The 19,591-nt window shown below is 42.2% G+C and overlaps 2 protein-coding genes across 4 annotated transcripts in view; both read left to right on the forward strand.

Annotated features, from left to right (window-relative positions):
* Window positions 1-7,196, forward strand: part of hivep1 (human immunodeficiency virus type I enhancer binding protein 1) — a 40,118-nt gene extending 32,922 nt beyond the window's left edge. For 2 of the 3 annotated variants that reach the window (XM_011481104.3, XM_020707246.1), the window contains exons 5-9: window positions 1,125-1,258; window positions 1,349-1,524; window positions 2,970-3,071; window positions 5,086-5,582; window positions 5,691-7,194. In XM_011481104.3, the coding sequence (XP_011479406.1) occupies window positions 1,125-1,258; window positions 1,349-1,524; window positions 2,970-3,071; window positions 5,086-5,582; window positions 5,691-6,683 (1,902 nt within the window). In that variant the 3' untranslated portion in view covers window positions 6,684-7,194. Of the gene's footprint in view, window positions 1-1,124; window positions 1,259-1,348; window positions 1,525-2,969; window positions 3,072-5,085; window positions 5,583-5,690 lie in introns of all 3 variants that reach the window. The other variant, XM_020707245.2, reaches the window with a different exon arrangement.
* Window positions 7,197-14,532: 7,336 nt separating this feature from the next.
* Window positions 14,533-17,181, forward strand: edn1 (endothelin 1). The gene is made up of 5 exons (XM_004074124.4): window positions 14,533-14,734; window positions 14,844-14,994; window positions 15,260-15,394; window positions 15,495-15,578; window positions 16,750-17,181. The coding sequence occupies exons 1-5, from the start codon at window positions 14,665-14,667 to the stop codon at window positions 16,970-16,972; spliced, it is 663 nt and encodes a 220-aa protein (XP_004074172.1). The 5' UTR covers window positions 14,533-14,664; the 3' UTR covers window positions 16,973-17,181.
* The last annotated feature ends 2,410 nt before the right edge of the window (window positions 17,182-19,591 follow it).

The raw sequence follows: 19,591 nt of genomic DNA on the forward strand, positions 1-19,591 counted from the left end.
CTAGGATGGATTATCTAGATTCTTTTATGACTTAACTTACATTTTGATGTGATTCAATTAAATATTGTTTTATTCTTCAAATAGAACAATCTTCAAAAAACTGAACAAAGGTAGAACTTACTACTAAAACGACAGATTCTTTTATTAAAAATCAAACTTAAGGCAGTTTTTTGCCTGAAAAACAAACTTTTCTTTCATAGAAGAATCTATGCCTGAATTTCATTAATCAATATAGATCATTTGGATATCAGTTATCCAACTTTTTTTCTTTTAGCCAACCGTGTTTGATGGTCGTCGTTTTTCTCAACCAGGCTCTCAAACTCCCAACCCTAGGGTCATTTACTGCCCCCAGCCCCTAAACGCAAGTCACTGAACTTGGTTTTAAAGTGAAATGTAATTACTCATCTGAGGAATATACACTACAAGAAGAAAACATCAGTGATAGTGGAAGAGAAAGATCAGTGTTTCAAAATAAGATCGCTGAAAGTTTTGGTGAGCACAGCTTTTTGTTGATTGGTGTTTGTAACATTAAGAGAACAAGAGCAGAAAGTTAAAGCACAGCAAGTTATACCAATTTTTTCAGGATGAATGTGAAACACCACATCTGTGTTTTGGAGTTAGGAAGATAAGAGCATGAGTGGAAGTGCTGTCATGTGTCTCAGCAGGAACAGAGCCAATTCCTCTCTTTTCACAGTTCATAAACTCAGTTAGCTGTTAGAGTGGAATGAAAGAAAACTATTGTCAGGATTTTTATTTATAGTGCTTCAAGTTAAGTTTTCAGAAATATATTTTAAGTCAAACAGTGATGTGGCCCTTTAAGGACATGATGGAGGCCGCCACCTCCAGAATTGGAGGTCCAAAGTCTAAAGCTGATTTTGGCTTCAGTGTGTTTATCATAAATCTACGAAACAATGGAAATCTGGTTGTCTTTGAGCCTGGAAGAGTTCTTGAAGACATCTCGAATGGTTTTAGGTCCCTTTTCCTTTTAAGATCCCTTTTTCAACAGTATTTATCTGGAATGAATGGGTTTGGTCGACCCAAACGGAGGTGTTAGAATGTTCCCTCTTGATTATTTGGCTTTGTTTCTCCACAGTGAATCCATGAGTTTCTTCCTCTTTCTGCAGATGCCAGCATCCCAGAAGTCTGTGTCGTCTGAAACCAGATGCAAACCACAACCAGAACCTCAGACCAGCCATGATTCGGAGAAAGATGCGCCGCTGTTGTCCGAGCCGCGGCGCGTCAAAATATTTGATGGCGGGTAAGCGTCCATTTGGTTGTCATCTTGAGAAGCGTCAATGGTTGTTTTGGATGTTCGCATGCCGCTCACCGTTTCCCTGAAAACCCACAGGTTCAAATCTAATGAGGAGTATGTGTACGTGCGCGGCCGTGGGCGGGGCAAGTACATCTGCGAGGAGTGTGGGATCCGCTGCAAGAAGCCCAGCATGCTGCGCAAACACATCCGCACCCACTCGGATGTGCGACCATTCCACTGCGTCCACTGCAACTTCTCCTTCAAGACTAAAGGTCAGCTTCGGTGAAGGCTGATCACAGCTTGTTGTTACTCACACTAATCTACAGTGCAAAACTTCACTTCAATTATGTTTTGAAGTAATGTTGTTTGTTTTATTTAAAAAAATAATTGTAATAAAAATGGTAAAAATGAGAATTTTATGAAATTGGACAACAGCAATTCAAACAAACTTAGTGGGAAACTGCACATTTTTACAGAAAAAGGATATAAAAATGTGAATCTTGTCAGATGACAACAAATGTAAGGATCTGACACTACTTTTTAGACAATACATTCAAAATGTAAAGTAGTTTTGTTCTTGGTTTGGATAGTTTAAAGGTTTTAAAGTGACAATGTGTGTTTGGTAGTTCATTTCTTCATAGTTACAAATGTTTTTGCCAGTAAATGACATACCGTAGTAACCTGTTTATTAATAGACATGTGATCCTACCATCAAAATGGCACCAGAAAAATACATAAAAATAGGATTTATCTGAATCAACCATTTGAACAAAAACAAAAAATATATATAATTGTAACTCTGCTTTGACTACTTTACCCCAGAACTGTCAGCTTGTGGTAGGGGTAACATGTCTTTAACAAAACAAAGTCACAACTCTCACTATAATTTACCGATAATCTAGATCATAAATCCAATTCAGCAAAACAAATACAAGTTGACCAAAGTGTGGAATCAGTCAGAATGAGTCAAAATTAGCCCAGAATGGAGGCGTGGCCTTTTTGGTGGCAGGTAACTGCCATACCCTAAGGTCTTAAGTATGGATGTACAGATTTTTAGGAAAGTCAGAGTCTATGGTGTCAAATCTGCCAAAGAGGCCAAAACAAAAGAGACCAGTGGGAAAATGTTGTAGGTTATCTTTAGCACGTAACCCCCGCCATAAACGAGGGAACACTGTGCATTATTAAAAAGTGAGGGTGAAAAAATGGGAGTTCTTGTAGATAAAAAACAACTTAAAAAGAATTAAATCAGGTTTCAGCAAAGAAACAAGTTCTGTAGTAGCTACAAAAGACTTGCATTATTTGGTTAGTAAAGATTCCCCCTGTTACTGGTAAGAAATCTTAATTTTGTTCTTCAAAGAGGTTTTAAGTGATATCGTCGAAGCCCTCCCTCCTCCTGGCAATGCATTCTTCTGCAGAAACCTAAAGTTTGTTTCCCTCTAAAGCTCCGAATGCTAGCCTCTCATCTGAGCATGCTCAGTGAAACTAAAAATGTTTCTCCAGCCTCTCCAAGACGTAATGATTCACTGTTCTTTATTGAATTTGGCCTCCCACGCGCCTCTGCAGAGCCGCTCTGGGTGTCAGCAGCCCACGTTCATTTAAAAATGTCTTCATCAGTTACTCACCTTTGCAGCTTTCCCAGAGAGAGCGCTCGCTCTTACGTAAACGGCTCTGCGCTTCGGTCAGAGCTCTGCCCACATGTGAGCCCTCTCATTTGCAGGAAACCTCACCAAGCACATGAAGTCCAAGGCCCACAGGAAGAAGTGCATGGAGACGGGGGTGCCTGAGGGTGTGATGGAGGATCAGGATGCGGAGGACTCTGGTACGACCATCTGTGCTGAACCCACAAACGTGAATCTGTGAAGCCGGGTTTACTCGCTTCACATCCAAGTGTTCTGCTTCAGCTTCGTTTGTTGGCCGATTCTGCTCACGTTCTGCCGCTAAAGGCCACACTCTGTGAAAAAACAAGTGAGCGGCGCCGCTTCCTCGGCTGCGCCGCGCACATGTGGGTGGCAGGCGCAGAGTTTACAAAGAGGAAATTTGCTGCATCTAATTTTAGAAGAACGGAGTGAGGGAGGATTGGAGTTTGTTTTTCCCTCCTCCGCCTGTGATGCAGCTCGCAGGGAGAGGACGGTTGGGAGGGTGAAGCTCTGCTGCAGCAGCACACAAATGTCCCTGAATGTTCTCCCGCTGTGAGGAGGCAAGTGTGGGAGATGAAACTGTTTGTCCAGCCGTCTGATTTCAGTCACAGATTTTCAGAAAAACCTGGAAGCTGTTGGATTACAGTGAACCCCGACACATACACACCCGTCAGAGTTGGGACCCTTTCAGTGTCTGCCGTTAGGTCCAAGAGTTTACTTATTTATTTTTTCTTTGTTTGCTCTGAACAGCCCGGAGCTAATGTCAGCGCAGCTAAATAAAAGTATAGCAATTTTTAAAAAACAACCAAAAATCCCACTATGAGCAGAACCGCCCTGCACGGCCATTCAGGCTTTGTTCTGGAGGTCAGGACCAAAGATTTGCCAAAATGCTTGTGGAGCACAGCATCTCCTAAAAGTCAGTCTCTCAGTCAATTATTTCCTGTTTTACTAGGCTGGGTTTACCACCAGGGCTTCTTTTGACTATTTTAATTCTTCAATCGTTTATGCAGTTAACGCAATTCCAGCAGATTCTGAAGTGGAAAAAGGGACTTTGTACGGTGATGCAACATTTTCAATATGGAAGGCCGCACTTCTCTGCGTCAGAATGATCTGATTTTCATTGTTCGTGTAAACCGTCATATTTACGGTACGATAAAGAGCTTGTATTATTCCGGTCTCGCCAACAACATCTCCAGCATTAAAGGGTCAAATAATTTAAACAAAGTCAATTTTCTGTTAACCCTTTAACAACAGAGCTGTCGCCGGCTACGCCTAAATAAAGCTACATTCACACCGTTAAAGAATGTGCATGCAAGGAGGGCCTTCTTCTCCTTTTTCTACGGTTTACTTACACTTGTCCGCCGCCTACGCGTGGAAGAGGTTTGGTGCGAAATGTCCAAGTGGTCCAAATGTTGTGAGTCTTTCGTCAGGCTTTTTCTTTCACAGGTGATATACAAAAGACTTACTGTCACAGAATTCAAATGGTTCTAAAGCCACTTTGCTCCGTATCAACATCAGCTGGTTTACATTGATTGCATAAACACTTAACTACTGTTAAGTGCTGCATATCAACGCAAAGCCGCTTTGGAATCTGCTGGAGTTATATTAATTGAGTAAACAGTTTAGGAGTTACGGTAATGTAACAGGTTAAAGATGTTGTTTTTTTTAGCAAAAAAGCTGCTTTTATTTTCTGAAAACTTGAGAAAAGTAGCATCTCTCTCGGTGGAATGATCATGTACATTTCTTTTAATTATTTTGTTGGACTTTTCCATAACCAGGACCAGCAGCACTCTGCAGCAGTGCCATTAGTTTTTATTAGAATTTTCCTAATTTTCCTTCTTGCTAATGAACTTTCATGGATTATTTCCAAAATTTGATTAGGATTTCTGTAATTTATCCAAAAAGTCAGTGTCTCTGGTTTTCAGTGAGTCTGCTTCCTTATTTCTGACACTTTGTGTTCATTTTCCAGATTATTTAGATTTAGACTTTTTATAATCAGACGTCACGGTGATTTGGTGATTAGTTTTTAATTAAATTTAAAACAACTTATTTTTCATTGTTTCCATTCTTAATTATTTACTTTTCTTTGTTATTGTTTTTCAGTTTTATTTAAATTTTCTGGAATTACGTGTGTCTAATTGTTTTCAAAGATTCTTCATGAACTAATTAGGATTTATCCCGGATTTTCCCCTGCAGGAGACCGGAGTCAGCTGAGCGGCGCCGACCGCCAGGATTCCGATGGTGATGACTCGGACGGCCCAGACGATGACGACAATGATGAAGAGGAGGAGGACGACAGTCAGGCGGAGTCTGGCCTGTCCACCAACCCGTCTGTGTCTGCCAGCCCCCAGCACCTCCCCTACAGAGACGCAGAGTTTCCCCCCAGCGCACTCCTCGCCCAGATGTCCATCAGCTCTGTCCCCGCCTCCCAGCCTGCCGCTCCTGAGCCCCCAGCCTCCGATTTCGCGTCCACCGCGTTCTTCCATCCGCAGACATCCGTGTCCTGCAGAGGCTCCGCCCACCTCCCTGCCTCTCCCCCGCCTGCGGTCACCTCAGACTCGTACACTTCAGACCCGGAGTCGGTGCACATGATGAGCCCCATCTCCCCCTGCAGGCAGATGTCCATCGATTACCCTGACTTTGACGGCCCCTTCAGCCCCCCAGCACAGGGAAAGGTCTACAAGCTAGGCCAGGTGAGTTCCTTTGCGCCCCCGCCCCTAACTTAGTCATAGCTTTACTGATGCAGGTTAGTTTAACTCAAGACCCCCCAGATAATAACTAACAATTTTCTCTCTCCACAGGATCCTCATGCCCCCCCTTCTACAGCCAGCGCTGATTCCAACACGCCTGTGGACAGAAGCACGCAGACCTCCTACCCCGCCCAAGTTCCTCCACCCCTGCCCCCGCACACCCAAATGCAGGCGGTGAGAGCGCAGACCCACCTGTTCAGTCACCTGCCGCTGCACTCGCAGCAGCCGGCCCCCCTTCCCTACAGCATGCTTCCAGTGGGAGGGATCCAGCTGCTGCCCGCCGGCCTGGCCACCTTCCTACCGATCCAGGCTGGCCCGGTCCAGCTTACCATCCCTGCTGTGAGCGTCATCCACCGAAATACCAGCCCGCTGCCACCTCCCAACACGCCCCCCCACCCAGAGAGCCTACAGACTCATCCAGTGGTGGTCCAGGAGCCACTCAGCAGTGTGGTCCCCTGCTTCCCCCTGGGGCAGGTGGCCGGCCTGCAGGCGCAGACGCTCAACCTCATGGGACTGACCAACCCTGGCCTGGCTTCAACGCCGCTGTTACCCCCCCAGGGCCTAACGCTTAACGCTGCTCTGGGCCTGCAGGTGCTCGCTGCCAATCCCAACTCTCAGAGCAGCGCCGGCCCGCAAGCGCACGTCCCCGGCCTGCAGATTGTCAACATCGCCCTGCCTGCCATCATCCCCTCCCTCAGCCCTCTGTCTGCCCTCAGCCCCCGGCCGGGCTCTCTCGACATGCAGAGCAGCCCAGAGGCTTCTTCAGCGCCACCTGCTGGCCCTGCCTGGGGTTCTGTGCCACCCAATCCAGGAGGGTGCAGCCCTTCGATGAAGCAGACAGTGGAGTGGAACGAGAAAGAGAAACCCCCACCTCAGCGTCCAGCTTCAGCACCCCAAATCCCCGCTGAGCATCCAAAATCGGCACCAGATCCCCAAGCCGTTGAGCTTGCGGTACCTGTGTTTGAGAACAGCCGACAAACGACCATCGACGACTACAACGAGGCGTCCAGCGACGATGAAGACCGTCTGGTCATCGCCACCTGAGACGGTGGAGCCTCCCCCCCCTACCATATTTGGAACTCTGGTCACTTTATTGAACTGAAGACCCTGCGGGGCTCGCCACCTCAGCAGTCAAAGCACAGAAGCCGTTGTACGTGCAATCAGACAATGACAACAATCCTTTGAGTCTGACTTATCCAACCCTGTTTTTGTACATGTTGTAAAAACAAGTGTGCCTTCATGGAGTTTTTGTTTGGGACACTGTACATAGTTCTGAGGAGTTCAGTGGTTGTTTTTGTTCATTTCAGATGAAAACAGAGTTGATCACTTTTTATCTGGGAGGATCTGTCATTCGTAAATGTATGGACTTCTCAATGTCGTACTGGTATATCTGCATTTCTATGGATTTTGGGGCAAACGTGTACAGATGTGTTCTATTTATTATGCTCCATATAGTGCCCACAATGATTCATAAGTCCACAGGTATGTGCATCAAGGTAGCTCTATGTTGCTGTATTAATATTTACTGTATGAGTAAACGTTTGTTTATGAAGCCTTTGCTGGTGGTGTTTGGTGTCATTGGGGGAGGGCGGGGTACGGGACTTTTGTAAATCACATAACTCAGCTTCCACAATCTGACTCAAACTAGCACAACCCGTAACATAAAGGTCAAGTTTGATGCTAGGTTCACGCCGCCCACGGTAAAGCACGTTCAAGCGACCACTTTTAATGAAAGGTTCATGTGACGCGCGCACATTTAGGTTTCTGCGTTCAGATCTCTCACATTCACGCTCAGCAACTTTTCAAGTCATTTTCTGAGGTTTTATGAACAAAATGTGCATCTATTGAACATTGCATGAGAACTTGATTTGGTGCCAAAATACTCATCCAGTCAACTCCCTAAGTTCAACCACACTCTAGTGTCATTACCCATAATTCCTTGCTAGATCTATCCTTCAAAGCTCTCTGTGCTGCCCCCTCCCATACAGGAGGGGGCAGCATGTCCTTTTTTGGGGTTTATCATGAAATAGTGTAGAAAAACTAAGTTTCATAGCTTTAAATGTGTTTTATTTCCCATTTTCCACTGTGGTCCACCTTTAGAGAACCATGTTTGCAATTTGTTGCGTTACAATAGCCGGTTTGAAACGTTAGGACGTGACACTGGTTGTTTTTTTAACCCTTGTGCTATCTTAGATGACCCCGCCCTTACATTGACATGTTCTCCCTACCATGACAAAGGTGGATAAAGGTGAAGAGGATTTCATGTAATCCATGGACACCAGTAAAGATCACAAATCATTGAAGAAAAAAGGTTCAGCGCACTGTGTAGTGGGTCTAGATGACCCCACTCCCAATGGTAAAGTGCCTAGGATAGTGTTGCACTCTTACTGGTGCCATAGCTTTGGAGAACTGCACCGCATCGTGTTAGATGATCACAGCAGGTCTGGACTGAACCAGAGTCCACTAGAACCTGCTCGGACCCGCCTTTCGCAGGTTCACTGAAACGGACCCGAGCACAAAACGGTGTGATTACAGCAGCTAAATGCACAACACTTTGGGCTAAATCTCGGGCTACCCTTGGCAAAAAGTAGTTTATTTTAGTATACTACGAGTATACTTGAAGTTAGACAGTATGCTTGAAGTTTACATCTTTTTAGGCTATATATTGATGGAAGTATTCAGTTAGTATCAAAAATATCTGAGTCATGTGTTAATTATTTTTTGTCCATGCATACTCATATTCCAAATTATCTATCCATTCCCTTTTATTGTGTTTATGATAGTTATTCTACTGTCAGACATATTTTCATATTGGAGCATTTAATCAATCTGATTTGAGCTGTCCTTTGTTACAGGCAGGTTAGGAGCTGAAGAGGCCTTCACCATGAGTTCTGAAGGTCCCCTAATGCGAAATCAATGTCGGACATTAATTTCCTTCAACCAATAAGATTTTGAGTTAGTGTCAGCAGGGCCTCTTAGCAGGCTTAGGCAACGTTACAGTATTCAGACTTTCTGATTGGACAGAAGTTTCAGGAATACAGGAAATATTTCCCACATGCAGCCTTGTCCAGTTTGACACAGAGCCGCGGAGCACTTTTTGATCTGTCTCAGTTAAAAACAGAGCTGACTGTAACGTACACCATGGAAGATTTTGCAGGGAAACCTCCCACTGTTCTCATTGACTTCCTTAATCAGAAAAATCTGATAATGATCATGAGCAGCTGTTCAGATTTGTGTGTTTGGCGCTGACCATCCCCGTGTCCACTGCGTCTGTCGAGGGGATATTCTCGGCTCTAAAGCAAATTAAAACCTACACGGAAACGCAACTGGACAGACTCGGCTCTCAGCATTGATGGAATAGAAACACTAGAAACAGTAACAATGGGAATTGAAAGAAAACACGACAAAAGTCAAAAAGTTTTTCCAGTATTTTCACATTTTCCAAGCCATGTCATGACAAAAATGTCCTCATGAACATGTGGACGCAACAAATGCAGCTTTCTGCACTCATAAAACAGCATGACTCAGACTCTGCCTCCACCGTGTTCTTCATCCTGCAGACATCCTGGTTGTGGGACACGACTGTGGTACATGAACATCTGAACATGAAACTAAAAAACTCCTCCATCTCAAGGACATTCTGAGATCATTTGTGAGCAGCAAAGGCTAAAATGGTGAATGAAATGATGTTCTCAGGATTATCTCAGTCTCATTTATAATTCTATTGGTTGTTTTTAAAAAAAAAAAACGAATTTAAATACTGTTTTACTCTTGCAACTTTGGTTTATTATTGTGCTGTACCTGTAAGTTGAAATTGTGTGCCCAGAAAGGCGCCATATAAATAAAATCCATTATTATTTTTATCAACGCATCATCATCTGCTATCCGTCTTTTTAAATTCTGACTCCAGAAAAATCGAACTGAAGAAAGGTTCCTCAGTTTACCTGATCAGCTGTGACTCAGCCATCTATAACAACCTCCTCTTCACAAAATCAACTCAACTCAACTCAACTCAACTTTATTTATAAAGCACTTTAAACAGAACAAGGTTCACCAAATTGCTGAACAATGCAAAAATTAATAAAAGCACATGAAAATATAAAGCATAAAACACATAAAATAGGTCCGGATTCCAACTCAGTTAAAAGCCAAAGTGAAAAAATATGTTTTAAGAGCAGATTTAAAAATACTGAGTGAGTTTATCTGTCTGAGGTACAGGGGCAATTCGTTCCAGATTTTTGGTCCGAAGACTGAGAAGGCTCGGTCACCTCTCAGTTTTCTCCTGGTCTTCGAGACGACCAGCTGTGTCTGATTTGTTGACCTAAGGGAGCGGGGGGGATTGTACACCTGAATCAGGTCAGACAAATATTTTGGGGCGAGTCCATGGAGACATTTAAAAACAAATAGGAGAATTTTAAAATCAATGCGTAAGCGAACTGGGAGCCAGTGAAGAGATGCTAAAATGGGAGTGATATGTTCTTGTTTCCGTGTACCAGTTAGAAGACGGGCAGCAGCATTTTGAACTAACTGCAAACGAGCAAGTAATTTCTGGGAAAGCCCAACATAGAGAGCATTACAGTAGTCCAAACGTGTTGAAATAAAAGCATGGATTAAAATCTCAAAGTCATGGCGGGAGAGGAGAGGTTTAACCTTGGCCAGTTGTCTCAGGTGAAAAAAACTGGATTTCACCACTGAGTTTATATGAGCATTAAAAGTTAAATTGCTATCCAGTTTCACACCTAGACTTGTTGCTGTCTGTTTCAGGTGATCATTTAAAACGCCTAAGTCAACATGTGCCTTAGAGACATCACTTGGACCAAATAGCAGAACCTCTGTTTTTTCCTGGTTTAAGTGCAGGAAGTTACATGACATCCATGTCTTAATGTCATCAAGACATTCTAGTAACTGGTGAGCAGAATATGCTTCTTCCTGTTTTAATGGTATGTAAATCTGACTGTCGTCAGCATAGAGGTGGAATGAAATCCCGTGTTTGCGGAAAATAGACCCAAGTGGAAGCAGGTACAATGAAAAAAGAAGAGGCCCCAGAACAGAGCCCTGAGGTACACCACATGTGAAAGTTGCTCTACGGGATTCTGCACGTCCAAGACGGACACAGAAGCTCCTCTCATTTAAATAAGATCTGAACCATTCTAAAGCACTACCTCGAAGACCCACCCAGCTTTCCAGGCGAGACAAAAGGATTTGGTGGTCAACTGTGTCGAATGCAGCTGCCAGATCGAGCAGAACCAAAACAACATGGTGACCGGCATCCGTTGCTAGAAAAATGTCATTTGAAACCCTCAATCAGAAAGGACGTGATGCCCAAGTTCAACCAGCAGATATTAGTAACTATTGCAAATAATTCAGTGTAGTTAGATTAATTTACCCCCACCACCACCACTTTTTGAAGGTTCCATGTCCTAATTTTGGATTTTTCCCTTTCACAGTATTACAACACAAATGTGCTATCTTTTCTAACTGTTTTACCATATTATTGTACTTTGTACTTTAGAATGCCAATCTATATTTAGCTTATTTTATTTCGTTTCATTTCATTGTTTTTAATTCCTTTGAAGTCTATTATGTTTTAGAAACTTTTTTTTTATTTCACATCCCTCAGCTTCTTTATTTCTGTCACCTTTAAAGCTAGGCCAACAGAGCCCCCTTCAGGCTGACATCTGTCAGTGCATGTGGCCAAAAACAACATGCCTCTTACAGGTCTCTCCCATAATGACATCACCGCAGCATCCAATCTTAAATGTTATAATTGTTGATCTTTTTTCCCCCCTTTAAATTAGTTATAGAAATCTATTTTCTGCAGCTATTTCTACTTTATGTTATGAAATGAAAAAAAAAAGCTGCATGGAATTTAAAAATGCATAATTATGGTTTAGACTAAGATTTTAAAAGAAGGCTTTGAAAGCATGAAAGACAAAAAAGCACGACTTAATGCAAAACTGGTTATAAATTTAAAGCAAAATACTGAATAAACAAAAAAAAAAAGTGAAAAAGCCAGAAGAGGCTATTCAATGCCAAAAAAATCCTGAATGTGTCAGACTCAAAAATACTGGAAAAAATTACCTTTTAAAAGATTAGATATAATGAAGCCAAACAACATGTTACAAAGAAAACTGACACTTTAATATATATGTTTAGCCCGTCAAAACATAGGAAAAAGTGGTAGAAAGTAAAAAAGCAAATAAACTCACTCAATATTTGGACAGTAGATATTTTAAATCATTTTAAAAGGCTTAATATTTTAAATAGGTTATTAAATATAAGTACCAAAATTTATGAAAAACATTCAAAATCCAATAAAATATTAGTAATCAGCCAACGTGAAACAACTAAAAAAGTCCCAAATGCCAACATTTTTTAAAATGGGATGATGCTAAAAAGGGTGCTATAAAGCTTCAAAAGGGGTAAAATTATACGAAAATATACAAAAATTATTATCATAAAAGCAGACGAAATGCAAAATTCTTAGAAAAAAAATAGAACAAAACCAAGTTACAGACAACTTAGACAAAAATTTTATATGATATTGTAACGACCCAATTGGTACGTCAGTCTAGGGAATCAACTGGCTGCACTTTAAAGCTGTCCGTGTCCCAAACACAGCACGACTCCGAACATTCGAAAAGCTGAATGCGTATTACCTTTCCAGCATCAAACCCATATATTATGAGCACTCACAACATTGAACATCACACGTGTGATCACCCTCTCCCCTTCCCATACTCATGGTGCAACAAAAAGAAACAAACATACCAGGAAGAATTAACTAAGGGTGGAAAAACAAAACAGCCATATGAAAACAAACACTTCTCCAAAGAAGAGGTGATTGAATTAAGGTCAAATTTCTTAAAATTTTGTATTTTACCAAAAGTAAAAGACATTAATTTTAAAATAATTAGTGATGTTTACCCATCCAAGGAATTTTTGAGACTTCGTTTTGGATTTGAAGAGAATGATTGCAGTTGTGACCCTTGTGCTATCCTTGGCACTTTACCATTGGGAGTTGGGTCATCTAGACCCACAATAACCTTTTTTATTCAATGATTTGTGATCTTAACTGGTGTCCATGGATTACATGAAATCTTTCCACCTTTATCCACCTTTGTCATGGTAGGGAGAACACGTCAATGAAAGGGTGGGGTCATCTAAGATAGCACAGGGGTTAAAGGACATTGAGACGGTGGATCATTTATTCTTTAACTGTGGAGTTATAAAAAAATTCTGGGAAGAGTTCTGCTTTTGGTATTCTTCCAAAATTGCAATGCCAGTTCATTTAGATGCAAAAAATGTTTTATTCGGTGTGGTATCATCTAATAGACCAGAAAATATTGTTCTTAATGTGCTGATATTGCAAGGAAAGTTTTATATTAAAAAAATATATATATTTGAAGACCAAACCACTTTTTATTACATTTCATAAAAGAGCTCTGTTTTTTGTTTTCAATCACTTCATTATGTGAAAAAGAAGAATGGCCTAAAAATTGCTTAGTTTTGTTCAAAAATACAAACTTAATGAGTACCCCTAACCAATATTAAACTTTTTGGATGGATCTATTTATTTTTTTCTTTTTCTTTTATTTATTTATTTATTTTTGTGTGTGTTATGTTCATTCGTTTTTTCTATTTTTGTTTTGTGTTAATATGTCATGTTTGGCTAAGGTGATTGCTATTCGAGGTAATGTTAATTACTGTTAGTTACTGTTCATTATGTTATGTAGAATACCTCAATTGTCAATAAAGTTACAAAAAAAATGCTCAGCCCTACAATCCCACAATCCCCTGCTGCCAGCAGACCCAACGTGTACGTGTACGCCACTACAATATTATGAGGCTGCATGAAAGTTGCATTTGGAAATATAGCAATTAAAAAAAATCTAAATGAAACGCTTTTGAAGCAACTGGATCTTATAAAACCATGTAAACATAAAGTTGTAAGAAAAAAAGAGAAGTTCCTTTAGATGCAATGATGATCTGATGACAGAAGGAGGCGCAAAAGTTCAGCGCTTGTGCTCGTGGGTTCTGCTTCCTTCAGCAGTGAACATGTTTCTTATTGGGCTCTTATTTAGATCTGAGCTTGTATTTGTAACCCTGGTGCTATCCTAGGCACTTTAACATTGGGAGCTGGGTCATCTAGACCCACTAGACAGAGCTCTGAACCTTTTTTCTTCAATGACTTCAATGATTTGTGATCCTCACTGGTGTCCATGGATTCCATGAAATCTTTCCACCTTTATCCACCTTTGTCATGGTAGGGAGAACACATCAATGTAAGGGTGGGGTCATCTAAGATAGCACAAGGGTTAAGGGTAGGGAACTAGTGTTGCTGAAATGCTGAGCTTACTTTTATTCCTGCTAATTCTGAAAAAACAACCAGACTGTTTTAGCATCTGCTGAAGTGTAAATTCCTCATTAGTTCTTCAGGATTTGAAGTTTTTCCCCTTTAGTTTCCTTTTTTTGGGGGGGTTCAGACTCTGAACACGTAACCTTGAAAGACTACAACTGAACATCTATTTACCTGAAGGGAAAAACTCCTCCGGAACCCAAATGTAATGACAACATTAAAAAAAATCGTTCTAGGTATAAAATTCTAGGTTTTATCAGAACAGAGAGACAAAATATTTTAATTTAAATTCTTTTGGGGAAAACTCAGAAAAATAACTGATCAGTTTTCATGTTTTGCGTGTTTTTCCTGTCAGCTGTTTTAGACCTTTTCTAGCTGATTTTTTTGGAGGATTCCTGTTCATCTTCCAGCAGCTTCACGCCTCCACAGTGCCACCTGCTGGCTGAGAGGAGCAGCGCTCGCGTGGCACAGGTCGCGCTCGGGCGGCTGGTAATAAAAACAAAAGTGGCGCAGGAGGAGGAGGAGGAGGAGGGGGAGGTGCTGGTATAAAGCCGGAGCGCCGCACATGTGCAGCTTCAGTGACAGCAGAACTCTGCTGCAGAGGATCCCAAACGAGCGTGAGCTTCCCGCCTGAACAGGATTACTTCAGGAGTTCTGAGAAGAAGGATGGATTTAAAAGTCTGGATCTCCGTGCTGTCAGTGTTCTGGACTGGTCTGGACTGGACTTTCTGCGCAGGTAACTTCAACTCCCACTGAAACTTGTTGACACGCGCAGCACCAGCAAAGCCCGTCCTCGTACGCGCGCAACAGGTGGATTTTGACGATAGCTTTGTTTTCCCCAATAGTCTTGGCGCAACCCTCCGCGCAGACTCCGTCGGCAGCCGGCATCAGCGCACAGCTCCATGTGCGTCACAAACGCTGCTCCTGCGCCACCTTTCTAGACAAGGAGTGCGTGTACTTCTGCCACCTGGACATCATCTGGGTCAACACACCTGAGTGAGTAACGCGCGCGCCATTAAGGTCTTGACATCACCTGATGGTCTTCTGCAGGGCAGCTTGATCATAGACAATCAGTGGTCAATCAGACATGTTTTTTTATTATTATTTTTTAATTATTTTTGTCACTTGTGCGCCTTTAACCTTGAAAAACGTAAATTGTAAGTTTGAAATAATTATGTTAAAAACCAAGTAAATTTGCTTTGAAAAAAATCTGGATTAGGTTATTTGTAAAGGCATAATCTGATGTCTTGTGTCACTGCAGGCGCGTGGTCTCCTACGGGCTGGGAAACGCACCCAGAGCCAAGCGAGCGCTCCCGGACTCCATGGCAACCAGCATCCAGCCCCGTTGTCTGTGCGTCCGCGAGGACGACAGCAGCTGCGCAAACTTCTGTCACAGGTCAGCACCCGCTTTTTGTGCGCATCTGCCGTCTGCGGGCATGCGCAATAAATGTCGTATGCGGGAATTTTCTGTCTCTAACTCGAATGTGACCCTGCAGGCGTGACACGGAGACGGGGACACCCCCCCGCAGAGAAGCACCGCTTGGGACCAAACCGGGAGGAGGCACGCGCCACACTGAAAGGTAAACAAACAAACAATCACAGAGAGGAACGTCAGTTTCAGCTTGCAGACGCGCGTGAGAACGCAGCGGCAGAAATCATTTCAGGATCCGCCTGCGGCTCATTCCTACCTAATTATGAGAAGTTGCTTTTCAAGGCGCGTGAGGATGAGCCAGAACCGCCGCGCGCCTTCATGTACATTCATGTTTTAAAGTGTGGGAGCGCGCGGCGCCACACGTCTGTGCGCAAACAAAAACCCTAAAAACTCCTCTGGTTCGGAATGAATTCGGGTAATTCTGACCTCTTCTCAGATGTCTGCTAACACTGACTTAAAAACCTGATGACGTCTTCGTCTAATTTGCATGATAGTCTCACATGCACATGATGAGTAAAACAGCCCTAGTGGGTTTAAAACCACCAAACACGTTTAATGTGTTGATTCTTGTAGCTCCTAGTGATCAAAAGTGAAACCGCCCCCTTTTTCTTCATCCGTGCTTGGCTCCAAAACCAAAAAAGAGACACATTGTTCTGTTCAGCTAATTTATGAGCAATTATCAGAGAGCACACAAAGAAGAAGAAAAAAACAGCCTGGAGGGGCGGGAAAGTTGTTAAAACATAGATGCGTGTTGATCTGACATGGTGTTATGATGATGACATATCAGATTTAAATAAAACTGTCTATATATCACTTAAAGCATAGAATATCTAAAAGAAATAGTTAATGATTTGACTTTTGGTTTGCATAAAACTGGCTTCATGAAACACAATTACAGAACATTTACCAACTTTACCATTTACCATTTACCAAACAACACCAAATGAACTTGATAGTTCCCTCTCGGAGACCGCACAGCTTCTTCCTCTGTGGCGAAATAAAACTTTTTTGACAATAAGAAGAAGAAAAAGAAACTTTTACTCTAAATAATAAAACTAATAAAACATGCTAGATCATCTGTTATATCTTGGAAACGTATAATTTTAGTATAATCTTTTACATTAATCAAATCAGAAAAGTTTGTAAAACTGAATGCAAAATGTAAGCTGATTTTTGCATTTCTAGAGAATTATTTTAGTCTGTTCTGGTTCAGTACATTGGTCCAGTTCTGATGCCATGATTGTTTTCACATTTAGTTTGCATTTCTTAGAATTTTTTTTTAAACATTCTAACAAATCTCCGCCTGTGTTTGTGTTCAGGATGAAGAAGAACATGGCGTGGAAGGCAGTTCTCAGAGCCCGCCTGCTGCTGCAGACCTGGAGGGACAGGGGGCGTCATAGAGTGAGAGTGAGAGCCCCGCCTCCTCCATCTGACAGCCCCCAGAGAATAGGTTCATCATTGCGAAGGATTTTGCAGCCGGAGGAGCGTTCACCCCTCAGTCAAAGAGGATTCCGGTTCTCTCCCGGACTCAGGAACATTTGAAGCTTTGGATCTGGACTGATCCCTGTCCCACCATGTTCCACAGCAGAACTTTCAGCACCAGCTCCCCTATTTATTTATTTACCCCCCTCTCCCCCAGCTCTGCAGACCACATTGGTCCACCTCGTTGGTTTCTTCATTTCTGTGAAATGATTTTTGTGTGAAGGTGCCAGATCCCGGCACGCTTTAATAAAAGTTGATATTTAATTGTGGAGCTTGTCTGTGTGCTTCTTCTCAAAGTTTGTGGGAAGTCAGGAAGAGGATGAGGATGCTCTCTGGTCCATCCGATCCTTCATCCTGACAGTCGACTCAGTAGTTTTTTTTTCATTTTCTGCATCTCCTCTCTTCATCGAGGTGTTTGATCAATAAAGTTGAGATTTAACCTTTGTGCTATCTTAGATGACCCCACCCTTACATTGACGTGTTATTCCTACCATGACAAAGGTGGATAAAAGTGGAAAGATTTCATGTAATCCATGGACACCAGTGAAGATCACAAATAATAAAATAAAAAAAAAACGTTAAACATTAAGAACGTAAGTTTTTTTCCCATCTTTTAGCTTTTTAATTGTCGGCTTTTAAGTTACACTATTGTTTGAGTATGTCTGAATTTTTCCTTCCTTTATCCAGCCCATTCAATTCATTTATTTCTCTTTTTTATCTAATGACCTACTAGAGATAATCTAACTCTTGGTTGCTAATCTCCTGGATTTGGCTTTTCTGTGGTATTTTGAAATAAATTAAATTCGATTCTCACATGTGGAGTCAAAATCAGCCATCAGGTGTTTCCCTTTTGGCTTTTCCCATCAGGGGTTGCCACAGCGAACGAGTCGCATGGTAAACTTGGCAATGTTTTGCGCCGGATGCCCTTCCTGACGCAACCCTCTCAAAGCAACCGGGCTTGGGACTGGCACAGAGGTAGAGAGGGGAACAGGGAGCAGCCTGGATTTGAACCTGGGTTTCATGGACGGAAGGTGCTGCAAACCAGCACGAGCTAAATCGGCTCCCCCGAGCTAAATAAGATAGCACAAGGGACAAGGAGAGATTGATGATATTTTGTATGTTATGTCTGGATCAAGACTTGAAAAATGGGAGAAAAACTGCACCTTTAGCAGGAAAGTCCCCAACAGTCTTCAAAAACCACAGAAAATATGACAATCTAATAGGCTGCCAGTCATTTTGGAAAGAAATCTTTTTTTTTTTTGGGAGTCTGAAAAGACGTCAAAATCCTTATCAAGATTGTTTTTATCTGGGTGTGTGTGCGATTGTCAGTGACGTCATTGTCTGTGTTGCTGCTACTGACAATATTTCACCTGACAACCAATGTAGTAAAGCGCTGATCGCCTCAGATCGATTCACAGAAACACATAAACAAGGAAAAAAGATTGAAGAAAAATGGGAGTGTGTGACTTCAGTCATGTGGAAAATCTTTAAATTTCGATCGATTAAAAATCGATCCCTAAAAGAAAAAAAAATAAAGATTTTTTTTACAGGATTTTTTATGCGAATGTCCAAAAACAAACATTGAATTGATTTTTGATTCAAGATGAAAACAGGTCCTCATGTCCAGAAGCATAACAGAAATTGTTGTTGTGAAAAATCCTGACTTTAATGTGAGTGAAAGCACCTGGATCGGTGTTTCAGGTTTTTCTGAAAATCCTGCTCCCTAAGTCAGTCCTTCAAGCCTCCTCATGGTGGCGCTGAGCAAAAAAATGAAGACATTTTAAACAAACATCAAAAATAAGAGATTTGACGGGAGCAGCTCCTGAAAAGAGAAACAATATCATGTATTAGTTGTCCCCTTCTGGCATTTAAACAAATGTGCTTCTGGTTCTCCATCTTTTCTGAACGATGTAGCTTTAAGAAGATGTGTTTGTGGACAGCTGGGTAAACTGAGTTCTCAATACTTTCTGAGTCTATTCAGTTATTTGCTTACAGAACGTGTGCTTTTGGTTCAGAGCTGCTTGAAAGCCAAGGATCAGGATCAACATTCCAGCTGTATTTCTGGCCACAGTGCCCCTGCACACAGAGATTCCTTCAAATTCTCTTTAAATAAACTAAACTTGCTGATCTAAGGCCTTTTAACTTTCTAAAAGTGTTTACATCAAACGTTTAATGAGCAAATACTTTCCAGGAAACTGTTTGTCTCTCATGAGCTGCTGAAGAAAGAAGATGTTGGGAGTAGAGGGTCTTTGTCATCATTCTGAAACAATCACAACACTTCTTTATTTCTGGAAGTTTGAGCTGTAAACTTCAGATATCAGGGTGTTTCTGAAACGTTCTTGTAGGAGCTCTATAGACTGTTGCAGTGTAGGGACACCGGTAAAGCTGTCAGCACACGCCTCCTCCTCCACCTCTCTGACTGTGCTGTCAGAGCGGTGCGGTGCAGAGAGCTCCCCTGCGCTTCTGGCGCGACTCATTAGTCTATTGAAAAACAAAATAGGCCATTACACATGAGGAATCTCCTCGACTCGCCAGGAATTCTCCAGCTCAAGCGCCAAACAATAGGACTGTGAGTGAGGAACGTCTGGGCGGGGCCCCGGGGCCTCGGCTTCTGACGTCTGACCAACGCCTGCCTCTACCTCTGCACACCCAGACTTTCCAACTAGCACTCCCAGGTGT

This window comes from Oryzias latipes, chromosome 11 (assembly GCF_002234675.1).
Source record: "Oryzias latipes chromosome 11, ASM223467v1".
Taxonomy (NCBI): domain Eukaryota; kingdom Metazoa; phylum Chordata; class Actinopteri; order Beloniformes; family Adrianichthyidae; genus Oryzias; species Oryzias latipes.